Genomic DNA, 26,766 nt, shown 5'->3' on the forward strand with positions numbered 1-26,766 from the left:
AAACTCAAGCTAAGCCTAGTGTGATAGTCTTCCCCTGGCTGCCTTCAGATCAAGTTGTAGAACTCTCGGCTCCTCCAGCACCATGTCTGCCTGATGCTGCCGTGCTTCCCACCTTGACAGTAACGGACTAAGCCTTTCAAAGTGTAAGCCAGCCACAATGAAATATTTTCCTTTATAAGAGTTGCCATGTCTCTTTACAGCAATGGAAACCCTAACTAAGACAAAATACAACACTTTATGGTTGCTAGGCAAGCACTCTACCACCTGAGCTATTCCACACCGGGCTGGTGATTTACTTGAGAGAGAAGACCCAGGATATGGGCCTACAGTAGGTATAGGGTTATAACTGTGTGGTCTCAACTAAAATAACCAGAACATCTCTGTGATCAGCCTTCAAAACATAATCAGTGCGGGAACTGATCATGTCCTCATCTAAGAACGGCAGAGAACAGTGGGCAATCCAGAAACTAGCAACAGCAGGGAATTAGCACTGTCCTGATTGGAGGGAGAGGATGGAGGCAGATGGTGTCAGAGTCTAAGGAGAAGATCCACAGGTGGTCACAGCCACTGGTAGACCCCAGAGGGGAGATGGAGGACAGCAGAGGTCCCACCGCACCCACCTGAAGACCAGCTGAAGGAGCCTGGCAAATTTCACCTGTGACTGGAGTCCTAGTGTTGCCCACCAGTTTAAATGGGCAACAGGGCAGAATGGCCTTTTCAGAGAAGGTGGAGATGTGTCCATTTCAGGACATGCTAAGTTTGAGCTGGTCAGGGGAGCATTCAAGGGGAGCTGCCCAGCTTGGCAGTTACTGGTCCAAGTTTCAAAACTGAGGTGAGGTGGAAGGCGCAGAACTACTTCAACAGATTCCATCCTCAGGGCCTCAGCCTGTTGCCTTTACCCACTAGGCCATCCACTAGCTCTAGTGCTGGGCTCCTCCTCAGTTTTCTCATTTGTAAAATGGGAACAAGGGTTTTGTTTTTGTAGGTTGCTCTGGGTATTTGTTATTTTAAGTTCAGCAACTGTAACGAGTGTTGGTATTTGTGTAGGTGTAGATGTGGGTGAATGTGGAGGCCAGAAAACAACCTCAGGTGCCGGTCCCCAGAAATTCCACAAAAAGAAAAAGAGAAAGAAAAAAAGATCTTCCAATAGTCTGAACCTGCAACATAGGTTAAGCTGGCTGAACAGCCAGTCACAAGGATACACCCTGTCCTTGCCACTCCAATGCTGGATTACTGTTGGTGGCAGGTGGGCCATCTGTTTTAATTTATTTTAATCCTGATTGACAGTGAAGTGGCTTCCATTTGTACCCTTGGCTGTCTGCCCACACCATTCTCGAAGGACGGCGGGACGGGAGCACAGTGACTGGAGGTCTTGCCTGCCTCATTACAAGTGCACACTACACTTGTAGAAAAAACATCAAGTAACCAAACTGATGTTATAGAGGATTAACTGATAGATTAGCTCAGGATACATTAAATCACACAAAGTAGAATCTAGCCTGCGCTGCCTCCAAAACACTCTGAAGATAAGTCGTGTGTAGCCAGGCTTACAGATAAATAAGTAAAACCTACTAGGCCAGGATGTAAATGCTTACCGGGATTGAGCAGTCATCACATTCATACCCAAGGAACATGCTTTTGTCAGGAGGCTCAAGGGGGAAGTGCAGGATCACAGCTACCACTAAGACAGAGTCTGTCACTAAGTTCCCTGGGTTCTTATTAGGAAAAGCACAATTCTGCCAGGTAGGCAAGATGAATCCGGTAACAACTATTTGAAAAGACAACAGCAATGTACTTAACAAATAATCCTAGCCAGGTACTAGTGGCACAGGACTTTAATCCCAGCACTTGGGAGGCAGAGGCAGGCGGATTTCTGAGTTCGAGGCCAGCCTGGTCTACAGAGTGAGTTCCAGGACAGCCAGGGCTACACAGAGAAACCCTGTCTTGAAAAAAAAAACCAAACAAACAAAAAACTAAAACGAAAGAAAGAAAGAAGAGAAAGAAGATAAAGAAGAAGAGAAAGAATGAGTCTTGATAGAATCTTTGTTGAGTGATTCTCCTATCTGCCCAAATGGTCAGACTTAAATTTTCCATCTGTATTTAAATTATTTAATAATCTGAGATCTGGACCTAAAAGAGATTTAAGGGTGACAAAGTATGCACACTCCACAAGCTTACCATGTCTATAAGTTATTAAGATTTTCTTCTGTTTGAGGCCAGCTCTTCCTTGGACATTGGCTGTATCCAGTTGTGTGTAAAAGTATTTTCTTTACTGATCTCTAAGTGTGCAGAGCGATTTCTCGCTGGGAAGGCATTAAATTTCTACACTACAACTGTGCTGGGGGTTGCAGGGGGTGGAGATCTGGGGATTGAATTTATTTATTTTTAATTATTTTATTTTTTGAGATAGGGCCTCTTTGTGTAGCCTTGGCTATCTGGAACTCACTCTGTAGACCAGGCTGGCCTTGAATTTAGAGATCTGTCTGCGTCTGCCTCCTGAGTGTTGGGATTAAAGGTGTGTGCCTCTACCGGCCAGCCTGGGGACTGAATTTATTACCTGCCAACTGAGCTACTGACTCTGACTCTTAAGTGATTTTCTTCCCCCCTACAGATGAGAAATCAAGCCTCTGGGTAAGAGAAATATCCAAAGTAACAGGCTAATTAGGACAATATCTGGATAAAAACCTAGGTCTTACACCAGGCACCAGCTCCCACACAGGAAGCATGGTGAAACAGTGAATTCCCCAGGAACTGTATCAGGCTCGGGGCAGCAAAAGCAGCAATTCATTGTATCCAGCCTAGAACAGTAAGTTTATAGAGCCAGCTCCAGGCAGGAGACAAAGAGTGGTCAGAGAACAAAGAAATCAGTCTAAATAAAGGGAGGATTCTGGCACTGGAAAAATGGCTCAATAGTTAATAACCCCTACTTCTCTTACAGGGTGCCAGAGTTTGGTCCCCAACTCTCACACTGGGAGAGCGCAACGTACAGCTGCCTATAATTCCAGTTCTAAGAGGGGATGGCCATCAGTGGCCTCCATACATTCGTGATTTAAAATCTTTTAGAAAATTAAGGGAACTTTTTTTCCTTTAATTTACATTTTATGTGTGTCTGCCACGTGTAGCGTTACAGGAGATTGTGAACCACCACTGCCTAGGTGCCTGAGAAGTCCTTGGCAAGAACGACAAGCCGTTTTAGCCTGAGCCATCTCTCAAGCTCTAAAAGGGACATTTGTATAGGTAGACATAGGTATAGGCTAACAGGATTTGGTCTTTGCCATCACTTCCCCATCATTCCCCACCCCAGTATCCCCTTCTCCTTTTTTTTTTTTTTTTAAAGATAAGTATCCCAGGGATGACGTTTAAGTTCTGATCATCCCCTCCCTCCTTAGAGTTGCAGTAACTGCTTTCTTGTGCCACCACGCCTGGTTCTTGCGATGATGGATGCAACCCAGGGCCTCACTCCAAGCCCCACTTGCTAGTTTTTTTTTAAAAGGACGCCTGCAGGCAAGAAATTAAGGAACGGTGAAATCTTAAACGCCTCTGTGGCTTGCATGGAGCATGAGCCCTGAGCTCCTCGCCGCAGCACACGGGGCCTGCGCACTCGCAAAGTCAGGCGTGCAGGCGGAAGTGACGCCATTCGCGTACACCACGGGAACCACGCCAGGCCGCTGCAGAGTCTTTGGACTCCGGGATGCTTCCGGAGTTTTTAGTTCTACGCACTTGCGTCATCGCGTAACTGGCATAGCTGCTGGGCGGAGAGGTGACGTCTGCGTCGCGAATAGCAGAGAAGGGCGGATCCGGGGAGACGATTGGGCATTAGCTCCGCCTCTTAAAGCGACGGAGCCCTCTACGCAGACTTTGGGAGCACCCTGCAGTGCAGCTCCTTTAAACGTCGTGGTGACACGTGTGTGAGGCTCTGGAGGCCCGGATGGTGCGCATGCTGGCCCGACCCGGAGCGGACACTGGTGCTGCGCGGGCCTTCCGCGGGTTCCCGAGAGGCCTAGGAGGTCGAGGTCGGGCGCGGCAGAGCGCAGGAGCTTCCGTGGGGTTTGGGACAGGAGGGCGCGCGCTCTTAATCGCAGGTTCTGGGGATTCCAGCGAAGGTTGACAGGTGCGTGGCCAGCGAGGGCACCGGGGAACGCGGAGAGAACATCGGACGCGAGGGACGGGGATCCCCGGAGAGGACAGGGCGTGCGAGGGTCGTAGGGAACACTAGAGAAGGTTGGGGTGCGAGGGTCTTGGAGGAACAAGGGATGCCAGTGCCTCCGAAGAAGGGACAGGTGATGTGAGGGGCGCCTGCGAACCCTAGCGTGGCCAGGGAATTGCATCAGTCTCTTCATCCCGAGGAGCTTCTGGAACGTGGGGTCGCTGAGATCTGAGAGCCCCCACGGTTGTTCTCAAAGCAGATGTTCCTTTGAAAGTTCCCGGGGCTGAAGATCTTAGGGTGGAGGTAGACCTGTAGTCTATCATATAGATTAGGGCAGAGTCAGATCCTTAACTCGGATCCACACCGAAATGTAATAGCAGGACAGCATTCTAACCAAAATGCCCCATTGCTTATGGTGTGTGTGAGCGCGCGCGCGCGCGAGCCTGCCTGCGTCTGTGGCGTGACCCTTGGTGATGGAGATGGTAGAATAGCATCCTAAAATAGGGATGGATGTACCCGGGCACCTTGCTTAGCTGTGGATGCTTGCAGATACCAAAGAGCATGTAGTTCAACTGTTCCCGGCTCGCAATGCTCTGCGGTGGGATGCCTTAGAGGCCCCAGCACTGTCTGTCTTGGTCAGCATGTAAGTGACCCTGAGAATCTTAAGTGTTTCTTGGAAAACAGTTTAAAGAGATGAGAGAAATGCTTTGTTTAAATGATATCTGTCAGAAGGAGCCAGGCTTGAGTTCGGAATTAGATATGTCAATTGGGGGCGCTGAGTAACCTAGTCCTTAAGAGACCTGGGTAGAGCATCTCTGTCGGCTTGAGAGTCACACGTGCTGTGTGTCCATGTCAGAAGGCTTGCTGGGAATTACAAGAACACTTTTCTCACTCCTACGTCACGTAGCAGCATCTTTCATGTAGAATTATAGACACTTTGATGCTATAGCTTCAAAAATTACCTTGACTGAGTGAGCCTGCCGTAAGTGTAAGACCTTTAAAGACCTTTAATGGCCAATGACTTTGGATTAATGCTCCATTCGCTCATCCTTGAACCACGTTAGGCCAGGACAGAGTTCTCACCTCCCCATAGGAAAGTATGTGTGATTTTTGAAAACGATGTTTGTTTGGTGGGGGTTTTCAGAAGCCAGGCTGCCTTCCGTCTGCATTCTGCTGGGGGTGGGGGTTTTGGTTAGATGGAGTTCTGAGGCATTCTGCAAGGGAACCTGGGAGTGGAGAGGTGAACCAAGATTGGTCAGGCTGTTGTCTAAGCCATCAGTGGTGGCATTGTGCTGACTGGGCCACCCTTTGCATCTTTGTGCGTTTGAATAGATGGAAAAATGCTCTTTATGGGACTGAGTTGACTGTAGTGGGAATTGAAGAAAAGGTTTATAGTTAGAAAATTAGAATTTCATGTATTAAAAAACAAAACCACCTTCCTCGCCAGGCAGTGGTGGCGCACACCTTTAATCCCAGCACTTGGGAGGCAGAGGCAGGCGGATTTCTGAGTTCGAGGCCAGCCTGGCCTACAGAGTGAGTTCCAGGACAGCCAGGGCTATACAGAGAAACCCTGTCTCGAAAAACAAAACAAAAAAACAAAACAAAACCACCTTCCTGGCTAATGAAGGAAAACAAAAGTTTGAGGTTTTTACCTATTCTCCCCTTGTAACTTTGGACATGTTACTCAGACTGGAGTTCCCCCCCCCCCCCCCGTGTGTGTGTGTGTGTTTGTGTGTGTGTGTGTCTTTAGTGTGAGGACCGTGATATAGAGCAGAGGGTAGTGTGTTCACGTCGTAACTACAGTGATCTGTTAGCACAGTGTCCTCTGGACTCACTGTGAATTCAGCATAGAGAGAGAGTTTTGTTTTGTTTTGTTTTGTTTTGCTTTGTTTTGTTTTGTTTTGTTTTGTTTTGTTTTTGGACAAAGCCTCATCTCACTACACAGCCCAGGCTGGCCTTGAATGCTTGATCTTCCTGCCTCAACTTCTCTAGAGGCAAGCATCTCTGTGCCTTATTTCCTTTAACCTTGATGATACTGTTTTCCTGGTGGAAGGGCACAGTTCACACAAGAAAGCCACTAAAGAGAGCAGGAGAAGCCACCCACGGGTGACAGTCTTTCTGCTCACCCTCCAGGTGCTGGCCTATCCTGGACTCTATTCTTGGCAGTGTTGGTGACTGAGCAGGCTGAAGTCCAGGGGAGCGCCAGCCGGGTCAGTTCCATCCCTCCCTTGAGAACCTGGTTTCCTTACCTGCTGCAGAGAGAAGCAGCAGCCAGGCTCAGGCGCCCCAGGTAAGCCCGGAGGGTTCCTTGTGTCTTTATTTCTTTAGTGACCAGAACCTGGCATTGACTGTTCTGTGGGTAAAGTCTTGATAAGTCCCCATCACAGAAGGCTTTGCCATTCTTGTGTCAGGGGACTGATGCCTTCTTTGTTTTTGTTTATTTTGGGGTAGAGAAATCTCAGCTACCTGTGTAGCTGATTCTTGGATAGTCAGGGTCATAGGTATCATTTGTCTGATGTAAGCAAGCAGTTTCAGGAAATGTATTTTTTTTAACTGTGACTCGAACAGCTAATGGTAGCCAGATGAGTTGAGAGTTGGGAGGTGGGCAGGATGAGGGTCCAGGTGTAGCTGTTAGGTGATGAGGGAGCTTTTCTTTGTTTCAGTCTGTGCGGGTGTCCTGGTGGACTGTACCTCTGTCAGGGACTGCTGTGCAGCAGGCATCCTGACTGATCGATCAGTCGCTCTAGCCACCTTCCCAGCTATGTCCCTGAAGCTGTAGCTAAAGGGGACGGGACACACGGACCTACTACTCTTGGGACACAAGTTCCTGCTGCTTTCTTAGCTTTTCTTCTCTAGGTCTTCACTCGGGTTTAGAGTGTGTGTGTGTGTCTGTGTGTGTCTTTTGTGTATGTTTAAATGAGACATGGTTATATTATGTAGCCCAGGCTGGCCTGGAATTTGCAGCAGTCCTCCTGCCTCAGCCTCTCAGGTGCTGGGAGTAAGGCAGCCCTGAGTAGCCATGCTCACAGCTGAGAGAGACGACCTGGGTGTGCACTGCCTAGTAAAAACAGAGTGGCCAACGCAAGGGCAGTGCTCACAGCAGCTACGTGAGAAAAATAAAAAGGTAAAATAGATTTTTATAACATTGTATTTGAGCCAGTCTAGGTAAGGTGCTGTCATCTCCATATGTGCCGCCATCTGAGAAGCTGGGATGCTTTGCGTTGTCTCCTTAAAGTAGCCACGGAATCCTGACGGTGACTCCTCTTTACAGCTGGCGACCTGGCCTAGGTGTGGGCATATGCTCAGTAGTGAGTGTGGTCCCTGGGCTCTGTAGAGGAGCACGGAGAGGTCTGGATAGACATGCTTGCCCATCTGACTTACAAGCTGACCCATTTGCGCACTCACTCGTGTGTGGACATGAGTGTGTGCATGCATGTGTGTACACATCCACGCATGTACACCCTGACTGGCTTGCAACTGTAAGGCAGGCTGGTGTCCCCCTTACTGAGATCCACTGGGACTGGATTTGGGATTAAAGGTGTGTGGACTACTCCCAGCTAAGGTTTCTTTCTTTTAATTTTTAATTCTACATATGTGTGTTTATGTATGCGTGCGTGCAGGTGCCTGTGAATTCTAGAAGAGGGCATTGGGTCACCTGCTGCTGGCTATGAGTGTTTGTCAGTTGCATGACATGTGTGGCGGGAACTATACTCTGCAGGAACAATGTGTGCACTAAGCCATCTCTACCGCCCCCTCCCCCAATTAAATTTTCACATCCGTTGTGTAACCAGTTTGTGAGAATTAGCCGTTCACTGTTTTTTAAATAGTTGCAGGAAATAATGCCGATCACCACACACAGCGTTGCTTGCCGTGCGTTTAGCTGCCCCTGTGCATTTTGGGTCTTGCTGGCTGCTATATGAGCAAGCAGAAGTCACGTGCTTGTCCCCGGATGTAGCTGTTCACGGTCTGGGATCCTTCCCGCCCCCCGCAGGAATGCACCATGCCAATAGTCGATAAACTGAAGGAGGCTCTCAAGCCTGGCCGAAAGGACTCAGCAGAGGATGGGGACCTGGGCAAGCTGCTGGCAGCCTCAGCCAAGAAGGTCCTTCTGCAGAGAATTGAGTTTGAGCCGGCCAGCAAGAGCTTCTCCTACCAGCTGGAGTCCTTGAAGAGCAAATATGTACTGTTGAACTCCAGGGCTGAGGGAGGCAGTCGCCACAGGAGTGGAGATGAGCTTCAGGCCAGGAAGCCAGGTACTGATGTTGCTCAGGGGTATAGCCCTTGTTGGCAGCTGGAGTAGTTTGGGTTTCTCGGGATCAGCGGGCTACAGTAGTAGTTGTCATGATGCCCAGTGAGTAGTGAGGATGGCTGTGGACCTGGGTGTTCCTTGAACGTGACCACCATCTTTAATGAGATCAGAAAGTAGGCCCAGGGCCCAGAAGTGGCTTAGCCGAACAAGCATTGGCTGTGTGATCCTGGTCACCCAGAGTCCACAACCTGAACCCGCATCAGTGGCCAGATCTGGGTGCTGCAGTACACCGGTAGCCTCAGCACGCCTACAACAAGATGGGAGAGGAGACAGGAGGATGTCCAGGGTGCTTTGCACCCAGCCGGAGATTTAATAAGGAGACACTGCCTCAGGGCGGTGAGAACTGGCTCTTAGAAGTTGTCCTCTAACCCCAGCTCACATGGGTCTTCTACTCTCGTTACACTCACACAACTTAAATTTAGGGTTGAAAAGAAAGTGGGAGTCGAAAATACTGAAGTGGGGCATGTCCCGTGGCGCACAGTGTGGCACCAAGCAAGGGCCTGCTGCTGTGCTGGGTCTCATCCACAGGGGGTCTTGAGCTCTGCACTGAGCACTCACGGGGCTGGGGGTGGGGGTTCCAGGGATGCCCTGCTCTCCTCGTGCTCCCTCAGCTCTTTCTCTTCCAGGCACCGAACGTGTGTCTGGAAGTGGAGGCGACGGAGTGCCTGCCCCACAGAAAGTGCTCTTCCCTGTGGAGCGACTGTCCTTAAGGTGGGAACGCGTTTTCCGAGTTGGCGCAGGGCTGCACAACCTGGGTAACACCTGCTTCCTGAACTCCACCATTCAGTGCTTGACCTACACGCCGCCTCTGGCCAACTACTTGCTCTCCAAGGAGCACGCACGGAGCTGTGAGTGGGGCTACTGTGGGGGCTTTGCTGTGAGTCAGCTGAACTCTAACTGGCTAGATAAACCCCTGTGCATGAGGGGCCTTCATTCTGTGTGACATTTAAAGTGAAGTTAATGGCATGTGGCCATTGACAGAGCCCAGGGGCATTTCGCCTGCTGTAGGATAGCCAGGCCTTTCATGGGTCTCACTCACGTAGGGTCATGTTTTTTAGAGAGGGTTTTCAAAGGATACCTCCACGCTGTGTATGTTCAGCTATCTTATGTGTATACTGAACCAATATGTTTTATATATATCCCAAAACAGGCCCCAAAGTAGAACTTATAACCGGGTGAAATAGCTGGACCCCAGCGTAGCAGTTTACAGCATTTGCTGCTCTTGCTGAGGAGCCGGATTTTAGTCTTGGGGTTTACATGGTGGCTGACAGGATCCATTCTTGAGGATCTGACGCCCTCTTCTGTTGTGTTTGAGCACCAGTCATGCATAAGACGCACCTAGATACGTGAAGACAAAGTACTTACAAATAAATCTTCTTTAAAAAGTGGGATGAGAGATGGCTCCACGCTTAGGAGCATGTGCTGTTCTTCCAGAGGACCTGAGTTCGGTTCCTGCCCCCACCCCAGGTGACTCCCAACCCCCTTCAGCTCCAGCTTGAGAGCCTGACATCCTTCTCTGACCTCTGTACTCATGGGCGCGTACACAGCCACAGACTTAAACATGCACACAACTCACAAAGACATCGTTAAAATAAGGAGCTGCCGAGATGGTTAAGAGCACTGGCTACTCTTCCAAAGGACCAGGGTTCCAATCCCAGCGCCCACATGATGACTCAACTGTCTGTAACTCCAGTACCAGAGGATGAGACACTCTTTAGACACTGCACACCCTTAGTCACAGACACACATGCAGGCAAAACACCTTTGCCCCAAAATAAATAAAAATAAAGTAATAGATGTTTAAATTGAATTAAATAAAATGTACTATTAAAAATTAAACAAGTTAGAAGGTGTGTATAATGTCAGATAATTAAGAATGTAAACCAGGAGCTGGGAAATAGTGCAGTCAGGAGTGTACTTGTAATACATCACTAGAGAGGCCCATATCCTGGGGCCCAGGCCAGTAAGAGACCCTGTGTCAAAACACAGGTTGAAAACAGAGCAGCAGCAACTGGAGTTGACGTCTGGCCTTCACAGGCATGTGTACCACACACACAAGAAAGTCAGGCTACGGTTAAAAAACCTTTGGGACGGGAATAACAGCACACCATATGCTGGGATGATCTTGTCAGGAGACAGTTGTGAACCGGAGCTAGCCCATGTTCCTCCTTCAGCAATAGTAAGTGGAGATGAACCGGAGCTAGCCCATGTTCCTCTTTCAGCCACTCTTCCAATGAGCAGAGAAAGGACACTCGCTAGCTTATGCTGTGGATTTTTTTTTTTTTTCAACCTGCAGGGCAACATAAGAAAAATCTTTATCCCACCTTACTAATGAGCTAGTCTGAACTCATTAGCAAGCATCTTGGGCAGCTGTAAACATCATTTGGAGAAGAGTTCATCCTGAGCGTGCAGGCCTTCTGTGGGAAAGCCTCCCACCGTTGCCGTGGGCTCAGCAGCTGAGAGGGCCTCCTGCCTGTCTATGTCCCAGTTCTGCTGCTAAACAGCTGTGTTATAATGTTCTATGACTTTCTTCTACCTTCTGTCCCTGCTGTGCAGAATGATACTGCCTTCCATACATAGTTATGAGGACGACATGAATTCTCTGAAGGGCTTCATGTTTTATCACTTGGCACAGGACATGCTGACAAAATCTGTTGTTTTCCTGTCTGGATGCTCAGGTAGTTACTGTATCAGTGGCATGAAAGAGCCTGGAAAACAACAGCAGAAATTGAAAACAATACATTCTTGCAGTAGTGAGGGGGCTCGTCTTTCTGATAGTGCACAGGAGGACTAGATGAATGTTCTAGACCATGACCTTGTACATACGTGCTGTGAGGTACAGAGCAGCATGGGTGACTGCCTCACCACCTCTGTGCTAGAAAAGGAGGCAACATTCTTGTGGCTTAAAAACAGCGTTGTAGCCAGCCATACTACGCACACATGCACACACGCCTTTAATCCAACTCGCAGCAGGCAGAGACAGAGCTCTATGAGTTCAAGGACATTCTTGTCAACATAGTGATTCCAGGCCAGCCAGGGCTACATAGTCAAATTTTGTGTCAAAAAATAAAACAAAACAAAAAAAGCCCCACCAAAAATAAGAGCAAGCAAGTAAGCAGTGCTCCTGTGTGCGTCACTAAACCCAGTACATGCACATTAGCTTTTTTAAAGAAAAATTTTTGTCTAGCAAAAAACAGTAACAGAAAGAGCCCATCCCCAGCTGGAACTTAATTAGTCTCATGATGACATAATTAGGTTCAGTGGTTAGAGCACGGCCTGCTCTTGCAGAGGACCTCGGAATTCCTAGCATCCATGATGGCAATAGTCAGCCACAGCTCCAGGTCCAGGGATCTGCTACCCTCCTTTGACATCCGAGGGTAGCAGGCATACATTCATGGAGGCTCACAGCCATCCACAGCTCCAGGGATCTGCTAACCCTCCTCTGACGTCTCAGGGCAGCAGGCATACACCTATGTGCACAGATAATCATGTAAGCCAAATACCCATTACACATAAAGTAAAAGTAAGTAAATCTTTAAAAAATCAAATAGTACACATAGGTATAGGCCAGCTTCTGAGTGAATCTTACTAACATAATGTCCAGAGGACAAGAAAGTCCCAGAGAAAATGCACAAAGGGTACGTGTGTGTGTGTGTGTGTGTGTGTGTGTGCGTGTGCGTGCGCGCACGTGTGTGTGTCTGCACATGCATGAGCAGAGGGACAGCGGACTGAATGTCCGTCACACTCCACTTTCTGTTTGGAGGCAGGATAGCTCATTGAGCCGGGATCTTACGGGGTAGGAAGACTGACTGGTTCGAAGGCTCTCAGGGTCAGTCTGGCTGTCTGAGTGCCCACCCGCAGTGCTGCGCTCACCGGCACAGGACGATATAACCAGCCGAGTGTTGAGGATTTGAAATCAGGCCTCTGGCTTTCACAGCAAGCATTCTTACCCACTGATCATCACCTCAACCCACAGATAGTGACAGTCACGGAGGGGTGGGGGGATAGGTGGTTTAACTGTTAGGAGATCAGGTTGGATCCAGAGGCAAGTGGCTGGGAGACAGTAGCAACGTTAGCGGGAAGCCTGGGTGTACGATGAGTTCAGGAGGGAGCGTGGCTGGGGTGGCCTCCCTGTCCAGCCAGTGTGCGGGCCTAGGCTTCAATCCCTAGTGCTGCTGACAGCAGCCATGATTAAGAAAGGTGGGAGGTGCTGTAAGCGTTGTCAAGCTTCCCTCATGGCGGTGAGATCCTCCTACCCAGGCCCATAAGTGGCTCTGCTCTTTTTCTGTCCATTCTTTCCCTGTAGAGCCCAGTTCCATTTTTTTACTACTCCATGGGAGTCTTTTGGGGGGGGGGCGGGGAGGTTCTCTGTGTAGCCCTGGCTGTCCTGGAACTCGAGTAGACTAGGCTGGCTTTGAACTCAGAGATCCGCTTGCCTCCGCCTCCCAAGTGCTGGGATTAAAGGCGTGCGCCACCACTGCCCGGCCAGAGTTGTGTTTTAGCTGACTCAGTCCTCACAGAGTTAACAAATTCCTTTGGCCCAGGAATTTATCTTCTCTGTGCATCCCTTAGTGCACAGGGCACAGGGTCGCTCGCTGTGGCAGTAGAGGGCGGAGTGTGTGGGGGTGGGAACCATAAGCAGACCTGTCTGTCCACTCGCAGTGTTCCAGCTGTAGGGTTAGGGAAAGAGCTGTGTGGGCAGCGTGGACATTAGGAAAGCAAACTGCCCGTGTGTGATGTAGCCGGCGTGCCTTGGTGAGCCTGTCCTTTCCTGGCTGCGATGACACTGTTCGTGTGTTTACAGGGAGCATACAGATGGGATCAGTCATGTTTAATTCGTGGTCGTGCATGAAGAACTGTGGGACATACGACTATAATATCAGTGTGTCACTTAACAGACTGCCCAGAGCCAGCCAGGGCAGGGTGGGGTCGTAGTCCTTCTACATCTCTGTATTTAAAATAGCCAGTTTTAAAGGCAGGAATGTACCTCATACTAGTGTACTATCGATTGAGAAACCAGTCCACTCATACAAAGCAGGAGGCAGGCTGCCTGGCTCATGGCTTGCTAGTCAGTAAGCCTGTTGAACCTCTCGAGGCTGTCACACATGGTCTGTGTGTGACACCCAGGCACCTGACTGGTGCCGTGTAGCCTGGGCCACTTAGCTCTGTCTAGAAGCCAGGTTGAAGGGAAGGGCTCTAGAAAATCTAACCTGCCCTGGGGGTGAGGGTGTGTGTGTCACTGTGAATTCTCTGGAAATTACTTGCCCTGAAGTTGCTTCTTACCCACTGTAGGTCACCAAGGAAGCTTCTGCATGCTGTGCGTCATGCAGAACCACATGGTCCAGGCCTTTGCCAACAGCGGCAATGCCATCAAGCCTGTCTCCTTCATCAGAGACCTGAAAAGTAAGAATGGAGTTTGGGTTGTATCTGCCAAGGGCTAGTTCTGTGATTGGAGGAGAGAGGAGAAAAGAGCCGTGAATGAAGGCTCAGGAATCCTCCTGTGTGGAATGTCTCATGCAGCAGTGCAGACCCAAGGCATGGTAGTCAGTGTAGACACATGGGCTCAGCGTTACTGAAGAGAGCTCTCTGCTGGGCACCATGCGGAAGAATAGCTAGGTGTTAGCCGGGTGGAGGGCAGGTGAACATGAGCGCGGGACAGGTGGGCGTGTCTATGGTGAGGGGCATCAGAGCAGCCAGCTGCTGCATATTGTGAGGAAGCCCAGCTTTCTAGTCAGTCGGCAGAAAGGTTGAGCCCACCGCGAATCCACTGTGACATAATGTGTTGGCTCTCGGAGAAGTGGCGTCCCAAAGTCACCTCCCACCGTCATCCCCCTCTTCTGCAGAGATTGCCCGGCACTTCCGATTCGGGAACCAAGAGGATGCGCACGAATTCCTGCGGTACACCATTGACGCCATGCAGAAGGCCTGCCTGAATGGCTATGCTAAGTACGTGCCTCAGCGCCTCTGTCCTTGGCGGAGGACACCTTCTTTGTGTTGGGCAGCATGAAGTTCTTGTCAACACGGTCTCCTCTCTAGGCTGTCCTCTGAGAAGGAGGTAGCGTTGACACCCAGGTGCCTGACTCCTGGTACCCTGTAGTCTGGGCCACTTAGTTGTGTCCAGAAGCCAGGTGAGGGGAAGTCTGTCTCTGGCTGTGAACTCGTCCAGTCTGTAAAACCATGCCACTACTTTGAAGTAGAGAAGGAAGGTCAGGGCTCATACTCCTTCAAGCATTATTTGTCTCACGTATGTGAGCACAACGCAGCTGTCTTCAGACACACCAGAAGAGGCCATCGGACCCATTACAGATGGCTGTGAGCCACCATGTGGTTGCTGGGAATTGAACTCAGGACCTCTGGAGGACCAGTCAGTACTCTTAACTGCTGAGCCATCTCTCCAGCCCTCATACTCCTTGAAAACAGTATGTGAGAGGTTGTAACTTGGAGGTTTTGTTCTGTTTGATGCTGGGTTGTTTTCTGTTGTTTTCGTCTGTCAGGGTCCATCTGTGTGGCCTGAGTTGCCCTCAGCCTCCTTGCACTGACAACTGTTTCTGGGGTGCTATATGTTACTGCTAGAGGTTTTACGTTTGGGGAGATATCCTAAATGTTCCCTTTTACCTCCCACACCTAGCGTCTACATGCCTGTCTGTCTGTCCCTTTGCCTTCTTCCCATGTTTCTGGAGTCTGCCCCAGCTGCCCAAGCCTCTGAGTAGCCGTGTGGGCTCTGACTGCTCCTTGCTTTCAGTATACTCAGGGCTTGTGTCCCTGCAAGTTTGGGAGCTGAATTGTCCTTCTGATTAATGGTGGTGACTGATTTATTTTATTTTAATTTTATTTATTTATTTATTTATTTTGGTTTTTCAAGACAGGGTTTCTCTGTGTAGCCCTGGCTGTCCTGGAACTCACTCTGTAGACCAGGCTGGCCTCAAACTCAGAAATCCGCCTGCCTCTGCCTCCCAAGTGCTGGGATTAAAGGCGTGCTTCACTACCATCTGGCGGCTGATTTTATTTTTATTGCCTATCATTGCACAACCAAGTTGCGTTCTCTAGATTGTAAACCCTGGTTCCTTAATCAGTTCACAGGCCCATGGGCCGTGCATCACGGGTTCAGCCACATGATGACGACCACTGGAGATGGCCATGGGAGGTCTCCACACGTAGTGCCACTCAGCGGCTGTGGCTGAGGATGTGACATTGGGCCAGAAATAGTGCTTGGAGGATGTCCCCAAGCAGCTATTAGCTGGATACACCCTTCTATTGTTCTAGTCTCCCAGTGACTTCCGCGTCATAGCTAGTCCCAGAGGGCGAGTGGGCGTGGTCAGCCAAGTGGTGTGCTCAGCAGGAGGAACTATGTCCTGGTCAGGCAAGAAAGACTCTAGTCAGCGTGGTTAGCGCTGCCCATGTGTCTGCTTAGCCGTGTCAGGGAAGAGGGTAGGGTGTTCCTCCTCTATCCAAGGCTCAGCTGATCTACCCTCATGTGTGTCTTAAGAGTTTCACTGCTGTGAACAGACACCATACCCAGAGCGACTCTTACAAAGGGCAACATTTAATTGGAACCGACTCACAGGTTCTCAGGTTCAGTCCTTTATCACCATGGTGGGACGCATGGCAGCTCAAAAAATAAAACAATCAAATATCAAAAAATAAAAGCTAGGAACAGACTGACTCCAGGCAGCTAGGCCGAGGGGTCTCAAAGCCCACCCCACAGTGACACTTCCTTCAGCAAGGCCACACCTACTCCAACAAGGTCACTCCTAACAGTGCCACTCCCTAGGCCAAGCATACTCAAGTTACCACAGTGTGATAGCCAATCAGGTAGCACGCAGAACCTGCATGCCCAGTGGAAGGCATGGGAAGAAAGGGCCAGTGCCACTGGTCACAGAGGCTGGACCTGCCTCCCTAGTCAAGGCTTGGGTCTTTGGATGCTTGCACTGGATGGGGATGCTGGGGTGTTCTTTGGGTTGTCAGTGTAGTTGCCTGAGATGTTGTAGGGGTGGGGCCCAGGTAGGTAGAGGTTCTGTAAGGAGCTCAGGAACACTGCTGGGGCTTAGGTGGGAGAAGGATATCCCATTGTCAGGTGATCTGGTGGTGACGGGTTGGGGATATTGCCTATGAATAGGTGTCATCCTGTGCTGAGCCATCCTCTTCATGCCTTCGGCTTCCTTTTAGGCTGGATCGGCAGACACAGGCTACTACCCTTGTGCATCAGATATTTGGAGGCTATCTCAGGTCCCGAGGTAAGCAGGAGGCATGCTCTCCACCTAAGCAGATCTGCACACATTCCTAGACTGAGAACTTGACCACATGGTGGTGGCTGAAGCTCCCAGGCCTTGTCTTTCTGCATGGCCACCCTTGTCCACTGTAGGCGTATCCCCTGAGGGAGCTGGAGAAGCAGAGGTGTGCCAATGGAGCTCATCCTCAGAGCTGCATGGTCCTTGGGGTGAGGCCTGTGTTTGGCTGTGAGGGCTTGCCCTCTGACCTGTGCCAGTGGTCAGTCAGGCAGACCAGGCCTGTTGACAGAACCTGCCATCACCTATATCTCTGTCTCCAGTTGGTGGGTCAGTCACCTTTTGGGAGAGCTGAGTTGAATGCTCTAGACCTGTGGTTCTAGGTTCTGGACCTGGGAGAACCCTCGTGGGTCACAGCTGTCCTATGCCTCTGTTCTGTTGCAGTGAAGTGCTCTGTGTGCAAGAGTGTCTCAGACACGTACGACCCCTACTTGGACATAGCACTGGAGATTCGGGTATGCTTGGGCAGTGATCTGTGTTCCTGGGGTGTGAGAGGGCGGTCCTCGGACTCAGCAGTGAGAACAGTGTGGGTCAGATAGACGCGGAAGGCTGCTTGGTTCTCCTGCAGCTGCTGCGTGCTTACCTCTGCTGCACAAGGCAGACAAGCCAGCATTGGCATCTCTCTGTGTTCTCCTGTGCAAATTCTTTCCGTTAAAAAGAGTAAAGCCGGGTTTCCTGTTCTGACGCACAGAAAGTGACAGTGCCTTACTGAGATTCGGGGAGAGCGTTTAGAACGGGCACCGTTAGCCTCCTTTGCTGTCAGCCTGCCCTTGCCTTTGCTGGGACCTTGAGTCTCTGAGCCAGCCCAGCTGCAGTCACAGTGAGAGTGTCTGACTCACGAGAAAGACTCACATGGCTGTCACTTGTCTCCTCTAGAGAAGGGCACTGTCTGCTCCCTGCTTCTCTGCTCAGGGTAGGTCGTGTTAGCAGGCCAGTTTTTAAGCAAGTCAGGTTTTATCAGTTGCTGCCTCAGCCTGAAAAGACCTTAAATCTGGGACTTCTTGAGTCAGGGATTTTCTTCTGCTGCTCATGCTGCTCCATTTTTGTCCTCCTCAGCAAGCTGCAAATATTGTGCGCGCTCTGGAACTTTTTGTGAAGTCAGATGTCCTGAGTGGAGAGAACGCCTATATGTGTGCTAAGTAAGTGTCCTTTACAAGGAAGGGACCATTCACAGTATATGTGTGCTAAGTGAGTGTACTTTGTAAGGACGTGGCCATCCTGAGCACCATTACAGCTGCCTGGCCGTCCTTCAGGGATGACCCCTGCTCACGTTTCCTGAGTGGCAGGACAGGACTGAGTGAGGTCCATAGCTGCTCCCCTGTACCTGTCCTGGATGACGGCTCTGCACGAGGAACAGAGTGCTGTTTTCCTTGTTGTCTACGTTAGAAACTGAGAGAGACGCAAAGGGTCTGACACCTAGACCACCAGCAGCTTCTGACCCGCATGACCCGGGTCATCTTTCCAATAAGCACAAACAGTTGTCCTTACGGGGCTTGTCCTGGACTTGTGCTGGCATGGAGCCCACTAAAGCTGCAGCACCAAGCACACTTCTTTCCAGGTCTCTGCTGGCCCAGAGCTGCTGGATTGTATTTTTGTTTGTTTTATTTTTAATACATATATTTTGTTTGTTAGTTTATTTTGAGGCAGGGTCTCACTGTTTAGCACTAGCTGGGATTAAAGGCAAGCACCACTGCATTGGGCTTTTGTTTGTTACAAGATAGAGTCTCACCAGGTAGCCTTGGCTGTCCTGGAACTCACTGTGGACCAGGCAGGCCTCAAACTCAAGAGATTTTCCTGCCTCTGCCTCTGGAGTGCTGGGAATAAAGGTGTACTCCACCACTACATTGGGCTTTTTTCTTCTCTCTCTCTCTCTCTCTCTCTCTCTCTCTCTCTCTCTCTCTCCCCCTCTCTCCCCCTCTCTCTCCCTCTCTCTCTCCCCCTCCCCCTCCCCCTCTCTCTTTTTTTTTCTCTCTCTCTCTCTGTTCTTCCCTGTGCTACCCAAAGTCAGCCGTTCACACTTGCCATGTGGGCTCCTGCCCGAGTGAGTCATTTGCTCTGAGACTTCCATCTCTAGTCTTTGCTGCCTTCTTGAGTTTTCTTTAGCTTAGAGCCTGTAGATTTTGGTTTCATGTGCCATTGGTGCGGGCCTCCCGTTACTGAGGCGCAGGTCACCACACTGCAGAGCACACCAGGAGCTTCCATTCTCTCCTGTAGGTGTAAGAAGAAGGTTCCAGCCAGCAAACGCTTCACCATCCATAGAACATCCAATGTCCTGACTCTGTCCCTTAAGCGCTTTGCCAACTTTAGTGGGGGGAAGATCACCAAGGTGAGTGCACCCCACCTGCCGAGACGCCCCGACTGCCTGTCATCACACAGGCAGGCCTTGGGAATTGGCATTTCTCTTTCTCTTTTAAAAAGTTTCTATTTTGTGTGTGTGAATGTTTACATTGTGCATGCTTGTCTGTGCATCATTTGTAAAGCTGGTGGCCTCAGAGGCCAGAGAAGGTGTGTATCCCCAGAACTGGAGTTACAGATGTGAGTTTAAGTGGATGCTGAGAATTGAATTTGAGTCCTCTGCAGCAGCAGCCAGTGCTCTTAACTGCTGAGCCATCTCTCAAGCCCCCACCCCTTAGACAAAATTCATTTGTTTGTTTGTTTGTTTGTTTTTTGAGACAGGGTTTTTCTGTGTAATCCTGGCTATCCTGGAACTTGCTCTGTAGACCAGGCTGGCCTCTAACTCAGAGATCCCCCTGCCTCTGCCTCCCAAGTGCTGGGATTAAAGGTGTGCGCCACCACTGCCTGGTATACCTCCATCTCTCATTTTCTTGTCTGTGTGTATATCGGTGTGAATATGTGCCATCTGTTTTGTGGTACCTGCAAAGACCACAAGAGGCATCATCTTCCGAGGCTGGAGTTGTAGGTGGTTGTGAGGAGCCCGCCCACAGGAGATCTGGGAACTGAACTCGGGTCTTCTAGAAAAGCAGCAAATGCCTCTAACCCATTGGGCGTTCTTCCAATGCTCACACAGATATACATAGGGGTAAATCACCAATATAGGTAAAATAAAAATAAATTACTGAGAATAAAGAATGAGTGAGGTGAGTATTGGACATGCAGCTGATTCACTGTGTGGGTGGAGTCTGACTGTATGCTAAGGCTTTGTGGAATAGAGTAAAAATGCACTTTTAGCACAGTAGGATATGTCCTGATTACCTTCTCTGTGGCTGTGCTAAAATACCAACCAAAAGCAGCTGTGGGGAAAGATTTATTCTTCATGCAAGTCATAGCCCTCATCCAGGGAAACTAGGTAGGCCTCAGGACAGTCTAATGGAGGTCAGTTCTAATGGAGGTTCCCTCAAGTGACTGTTTGTGTCCGGCACAGGGTTTTCCTAGATGTCTGTTTTATAGGAGTCATTCATAGAGTCTGTTACATGCTTGGGGAGGTGGGGGGCAAGTCACTTGTCAGAGCCACAGTGGCAAGGATTGCAGCAGTCTACAGGCCTTTCAAAAACTCTCTCAAGGTTTGAGTCTCTAAGGATTTATTATAAGGAATTGTCTAGGGTCGGTGAGATGGTTCAGTTTGTAAATAGACCTGCTGCCCAGGGACCTGGCTTCAATTGTGTCACCAACTTGATATAAAAAGAGAACTGACTCCTGAAAGTTGTCCTCCAGCCTCCAGTGCTATTACATAGCATACTCAACAGGTGGCGGTGACACACCCCTTTAAACCTAGCACTTGGGAAGCAAAAGCAGGTAGATCTCTTGAGTTCAAGGCCAGCAAGAAACCTTGTCTAGAGGAAAAAACTGTGTGTGTTTCACTAGCGTAGTGGCTAGCACGTTTGCCTCACACATACACATACTCAGATAAAATGTAAGAAAAGAGAAACAGTGTCATCCTCCTGAGCCTGACGGTTTGCACACAGTTGGTGGGGGAAGCGCTGCGCCCATGTCCGCTGGAGCTTAGGTTTCCTGTGAGCCCTTCTCAGCTGTGGTTTAGAGAACCCCAGTCTGTGACCCATTCTTCTGTTTGAATCTAAAAATTCTATATTATAACAAAGTTGGGTCCAGGTTCAGGAGCCTGTTGTTTATATGAGGCTTATGAGGCTTTGTCAGTAGAAAGAAAGAGCCGGGTCTGGCAACACATGCCTGTAGTCCAGCACCTGGGAGATGGAAATGGAAGGGTTTCGGTAAGTTCACAGCCAACCTGGGCTGCTTTGCTGAACTGGGGGCCATCCTGGGCTATATAGTGAGTTGGAGTGTATCCTAGGGTACACAGTGAAGATTGGTCAAAGCAAACATTCCTGAGAGTTATGGATGCAAAAGGAGAATGACCCTTATTCTCCTGAGTAAGTGTTCCTTGCCTTTCCTTTTCTAAACAGGATGTTGGCTATCCAGAGTTCCTGAACATCCGTCCATACATGTCGCAGAGCAGCGGTGACCCTGTCATGTATGGTCTCTATGCTGTCCTGGTGCACTCAGGCTACAGCTGCCACGCTGGGCACTACTACTGCTATGTGAAGGTCAGAGTTGACCTGGCTGCCGAGCTCAGCTGCGCAGCAGGCGAGCTTGTTCTGGGGGGAGGGGAGCCCTGACATCTAAGTGAGGCCATTGCACCTTTTTGTTGTCTTCTGGGGAACAGCAGTGCTTTGAATTTGTGTTTCCGTTTTCCTTTCCATAAATGGGTAGAAAGATGTCTTTTACATCATGGTTCTGGGGCCAGCAGAACGGCTCGGCAGGTAAAATGCTCACTTCAGGCCTCACCCCTAAGTGCCACTCGAGGGACCTTCGAGGTGGAAGGGTGGAACTGAGTCCCTCAAGTTTCTTGCACTGTGGCACATACACAAGCTCCACCCCCAATAAGCAAACAAATGAATACATGTAATTTTAAAAGTTTTTAAGGTCCCTAGTGGGTGTGGTAAGCCTTGCCTTTGTAACTCCAGTATTCTGGAATTGAGAGTTTGAGCTTGGCTGAAATGCATAGTTGTCCTCTGTCACAGATAAAACAGAAGGTAACTTGTGGCCCATCTGCTGATTGCTATGTCCTTTACCATTTCCTCCCGGTGCTCAGGCCAGCAATGGACAGTGGTACCAGATGAACGACTCCTTGGTCCATTCCAGCAATGTCAAGGTCGTGCTGAACCAGCAGGCCTACGTGCTCTTCTATCTTCGGTGAGGAAGACAGTCCCTGGAATTGTCCATGCCCTAGAGAAAACATGTTCTGAGTGAGCCAGAGGTTGTCTGAAGCTCTTTCCTGTCTGTAAGCTCCTGGGAATTTCCTGGAGGGGAATTCTCTGGAGCTTGTCCTCTGGGAAGGACCTTTCAGCCAAGCCCTAAGGCCTGGTGGGTGGGTGAAAGCCGGGCTGTTGTGGGGGGCCTCTGAGGGGGAGAGCTCTGCCTGCCTACAGCAGTGGGTAGGTGACTGTTACTTATGTAGTAGCCTTGGTGAGGCCTTTGACTTTGTGTGGTGTCAGCCTTGGCATCTTTAGTGAAGTGACCCATCTCACATTGAGTGGATGGGCACCAACAGAGATTGGCTGTCCCTGAGGGACTCCAGGCACTTGGTGCTACCCTGCCAATTCTGGGTGATGGTTTTGGGGATCTTTGGCTTGTTTGCTCCTTGAGGGTGAGCCCTAGAGGGCTCTGTACCCTCACTGCAGGCACCAGTGCTTCTGTCTGGTTCTTAGGATGCAGAGAGTCAAGATAGGGGTTCTGAGAAGCCTGTCGGGACCCTGGGGCCTCCGAGATGCTCTTCTTTCCCTGCTCACCCAGGTGCAGCCCTGGCCTTCAGTGTCTCGGAGCTGCTTGGCCTGAGTGGGGAAAGTCCTTGACTCTCGTCTTTCCTCTGTAGGATTCCAGGCTCTAAAAAAAGTCCTGAGGGCCCTGTCTCCAGGGTGGGCACCACTCTTCCCAGCCGTCCCAAGGTCATTCCAGATCACCCCAAGAAGAACCCTGGCAATGGGGTCGTGTCCTCCCCACTGATGGCAAAGGTACTGTGTAAGTGGAAGAGCCGGCCTGACCACCCTTCTCGCTCCTGCTTTGAGTGTTTCAGAGTTCCAGGCGGTCTCCTCTGTGAGCCCTGAGAGGGTGTGAGAGGATGTGTAGGCTGTGGTACTGTACCAACCAGATTACTTCTTAGTTTGGTTATCAGCTGCCTTGGGAAGGGAAAGACAGGACTGTGGGTGTTCAGCTGCTGCACAGAGTGCTGGGCAGGTTTGACAGGCTGACTGAACGCAGGCTTCTGGGGAAACACCAGTGCTTTCTCTTAAAGCTGGTGTCATGACCTTTTGTTTCTTTAGTTCTTTGGTGCTAGACATAGGCATACCTGTGGCTTAAAGGACCTGTGCGATGTCTGGATTTTATGCAAATGATTCAGAATAGAAACATACTTATGTGTATATACACACAGACATGTGTACCCACACACATACATAGCAGTAAAGCTTAGTCGTCTATGGACTTCTGGTTTTTCAAGACAAGGTTTCTGTGTAGCCCTGACTGTCCTGGAACTCACTCTGTAGACCAGGCTGGCCTCGAACTCAAGAGAACCCTCTGCCTCTGAATGCTGAGATTAAAGGTGTACCTAGCTTGGACTTTTGGATTTTAAACTAGGTGATTTGACTGCAGAGTTGGAAGTCATTGCAGCCCTTTGGGAGGCTGACAGCCTCATCTGCAGAGGTGCCCCTGATGGAAGGAGGCAGACCTGGGCACCCAGAGGCCATGGGACAGCTACAGCAGGAGGGCAACGCTGCTTTCCTGGCAGGGCCTTGTTCAGCACACATCTTCCTGTACCGCCCGTATGGAAAGCCGCTTTTGGAAGGAAGAGAACAGGCCACTCTTAGCCCAGGCTGGGTTTGAACTTGAAGTGATTCTTCTGCCTCAGCTTGCTGGGTGCTGGTTACAGATGTGAGCTGTTGTACCTGCCCACTGTTATTTTACTTTGAGGCCCTGGTGTACATGATTTTCAACAAATGACCAGGTTTTACAGAACGAGAGATGTTTTCTTGTCAGGAAACAGTCTGCAAAAGTAAGCCAGGGGGCTGGAGATGGCTCAGCAGTTAGTAGCACTGACTGCTCTTCCAGAGGTCCTGAAGTTCAATCCTCAGCACCCACATGGTGGCTCACAGCAATCTGTAACGGAATCTGATGCTCTCTTGTGTGTCTGAGGACAGCTATCGTGTACTCACATACAAAATAAATAAATCTTATTTAAAAAAACAAACAAGCCATTCTAAAACTCAGAAGAAAGTAGAAATCATTAAAACTGTGAAATAAGACTTGGTGCCCTTTCAGATAGGTAGGAAGGAAACGTGGCAGTTGGGTAGAGTGTAAAGGTTTCTAAAAACACCAGGCAGTGGTGGCGCATGCCTTTAATCCCAGCACTTGGGAGGCAGAGGCAGGTGGATTTCTGAGTTCGAGGCCAGCCTGGTCTACAGAGTGAGTTCCAGGACAGCCAGAGCTACACAGAGAAACCCTGTCTTGAAAAACCAAAAAAAAAAAAAAAAAAAAAAGTAAACTTTTAAAAAATGCTCGCAGCAGGGGACTGGGAGAGGTAGTTCAGTGGTCAGTGTGTGCTTAGCTTGTGAGGCCCTAGGCTCCAACTTGGTATTCCCCCCTCCCCCGACTCCCCAAAAGAAGAATTGTAGCAAACAAAGAACACACTTGGGTGACAGCTGTGGAGGGTAGGACTGATGGAGTGACTAGACACAGGACTCTGTCACAGCAGTGTCCAGAACTGTATACATCCATTGCCAGGAAACAGGAAGTTCTGTTTGACCACATGAGTTGAAGTTCCCGAGGTAATCGACAGCCCAGGGATACTTACGCTTTCCAGAATTGTTAGCATGGCTGCTAAGTACACAAAAGACTGCAATCTTTATTTTGTAATTGAACAACAACAAAAACATTTAAAGTACTGACTGTGTGTGAGGCCTTGTGTGAACCACAAGGACTGTGGTAACTGAGGAGAGAGGTACTCAAGCAGGAGGCGGCCATCATGAAAGGTTTACAGACAGTGGAGTCTTTGCATATGACCTTGGTTTTTAAAGATTTATTTTTATGTGTATGTACATGCAGTGCCCACAGAGGCCAGAAGAGGGTGCTGCATTCTTTGGTACTGGTGTTCCGCATTCTTTGGTACTGGTGTTCCAGATGGTTATGAGCCACCTATGTATGCTTGGAACTGAATTCTGGTCCTCCGTGAGAGCAGCCAGTCCTCTTAACCACTGAGCCATCCCTCCAGCCTCCAAAACCTGCTCCTTTTGACTTCTGTGTCATTTATTTACTTTTTTTTTTTTTTTTTTGGCAGATATGTGAGCTTAGAAAAAAGCTTAGGTTTTGTTGTTGTTTGATTGATTGATTGTTTTTAATTAAGGCATGGGGAATGATACAAGCTTATGTAGACAATCAAATGTGTAGCTGCCAGTGAGACACTAAAGACTTTAAGGGCATCTCCTTCCTGTGCGTAGCTGTGACAGGATGATGACACTGTGTGGCCATCCCGGTAATGACCTAGTGGAAGACCGTTTACATGATGGGGGCTTCTCTTTCTCCCTCTGCATCCTCTCAAATCTTGTCAGACCCTGTCACTTTCATAGTAAGGACAGTCATAAACTGCAGCCTGTTTTGTATACAAGTCCTGAAGCACCAAAAGTCTTCACCATTAGCTAGAACCCAGATTGCTCCCAGAAGTTGCCCTGATGGGGAAGCCTGCTTTGGCTTAGCCGTGTTCCCTGGACAGTGCTCCTCGGGCTCTGATGGCTTCCCGCCTTGCTCCTTTTTAGCGACAAGACTCTGTAATGATGAGAAAGCTGCCAGCCCCTGAGGAGGTTGGCATGCCTGTGTCCAGAAGTGGCTCCGTTCCTGGTCTGAAGTTACAGAATGGATGTGCTCCTGCAAAGACGCCTGCCGGGTCCCCCTCCCCAAGACTCACTCCAACACCCACACACCTGCCCACCATTCTGGACGAGCCTGGAAAGAAGGTGAAGAAGTCAGCCCCACCACAGTCTCTCACCTCATCTCCAACCACTTCTCAGGGCTCTCCTGGGACCGGTGAATCCAGGAGCCAGCGGCCTGGCTCCTGGGCAAGCAGAGATACCATCTTCTCTACCTCACCAAAGCTCCTGGCCAAAGCCATTACTAATGGGCACAGGCTGAAGGGGGACGGCACTGGTGTGGACCTGGAGAAAGGGGGTTCGAGCAGCTCAAGCCCAGAGCACTCTGCCAGCAGTGACCCTGCCACGGCCCCTCAGACCTCAGAGGGCAGAGCTACACATGTCTGTGATTCTCAGGGAACAAACTGTCCCGCCACTGGCCATCCCAAAGCGCTGTTGAATGGAGTAGATGCCAAGATGGTAAAGTTGAAGTCCCCTGCCTTGAGCAGCACCTCTACCGAGCCCACAAGCCTCATGTCTCCTCCACCAGCCAAAAAACTGGCCCTGTCGGCCAAGAAGGTGGGTCTGTGGGGGTCTCCTCTCTGAAAGTGCCCTGGTGCTGGAGATGAGAGGGTAGGATAGGAAATCACAAAAGACCATGGCCTCCTTCCTAACTTAGACCAAGGACCAGAGTGCCTGTTAGTGTTCCGAGCAATTCGCAAGTTGAGAAAGGGCTGTTTAAGGTGAAGATTGTTTTGAGGGGAACCCCAGTTATTCAGGACCTCAGTTTGCTATTAGTCGTGGCTGAGAGGGCTGACCAGTTTTCTATGATGGAGTCTCCTAATTGAGCCACAGGAAGAGCTGTAGGCCACAGGACACTCAGAGTGGGAAGGACAGCCGCCCTAGCTGGAGGGTGGGGGATGTAGGGAGGCTGAGGAGGAGCTGTCCCTCAGCTTGTGTGGGCGGTGAGCAGTGTGTGTGCGCGAGTGCATGCATGCATATGCTGGGGTGTTTGTGTGAGAAGTAGGAGTGTGCTGGGATGCTTGTGTGGGCAGTGAGCGGTGTGTGGGCATGTGCTGGGGCGCTTGTGTGAGCGTGAGCTGGGGTGCTTGTGTGGGCAGTGAGCGGTGTGTGGCCATGTGCTGGGGCGCTTGT

At 49.9% G+C, this 26,766-nt stretch overlaps 1 protein-coding gene across 4 annotated transcripts in view; it reads left to right on the plus strand.

Moving 5' to 3' along the window:
- Nucleotides 1-3,973: 3,973 nt before the first annotated feature.
- Nucleotides 3,974-26,766, plus strand: part of Usp36 (ubiquitin specific peptidase 36) — a 32,375-nt gene continuing 9,582 nt past the window's right edge. For 2 of the 4 annotated variants that reach the window (XM_028752872.1, XM_028752873.1), the window contains exons 1-12: nucleotides 8,148-8,400; nucleotides 9,083-9,304; nucleotides 13,749-13,859; nucleotides 14,300-14,402; nucleotides 16,623-16,690; nucleotides 17,126-17,196; nucleotides 17,798-17,880; nucleotides 18,956-19,067; nucleotides 21,121-21,261; nucleotides 21,810-21,910; nucleotides 22,590-22,728; nucleotides 25,522-26,190. In XM_028752872.1, the coding sequence (XP_028608705.1) occupies nucleotides 8,148-8,400; nucleotides 9,083-9,304; nucleotides 13,749-13,859; nucleotides 14,300-14,402; nucleotides 16,623-16,690; nucleotides 17,126-17,196; nucleotides 17,798-17,880; nucleotides 18,956-19,067; nucleotides 21,121-21,261; nucleotides 21,810-21,910; nucleotides 22,590-22,728; nucleotides 25,522-26,190 (2,073 nt within the window). Of the gene's footprint in view, nucleotides 4,112-6,280; nucleotides 6,438-8,138; nucleotides 8,401-9,082; nucleotides 9,305-13,748; nucleotides 13,860-14,299; nucleotides 14,403-16,622; nucleotides 16,691-17,125; nucleotides 17,197-17,797; nucleotides 17,881-18,955; nucleotides 19,068-21,120; nucleotides 21,262-21,809; nucleotides 21,911-22,589; nucleotides 22,729-25,521; nucleotides 26,191-26,766 lie in introns of those variants that run through there. The other 2 variants (XM_028752870.1, XM_028752871.1) reach the window with 2 other exon arrangements.

Source organism: Grammomys surdaster, unplaced genomic scaffold (assembly GCF_004785775.1).
Source record: "Grammomys surdaster isolate TR1022 unplaced genomic scaffold, NIH_TR_1.0 125940, whole genome shotgun sequence".
Classification (NCBI taxonomy): domain Eukaryota; kingdom Metazoa; phylum Chordata; class Mammalia; order Rodentia; family Muridae; genus Grammomys; species Grammomys surdaster.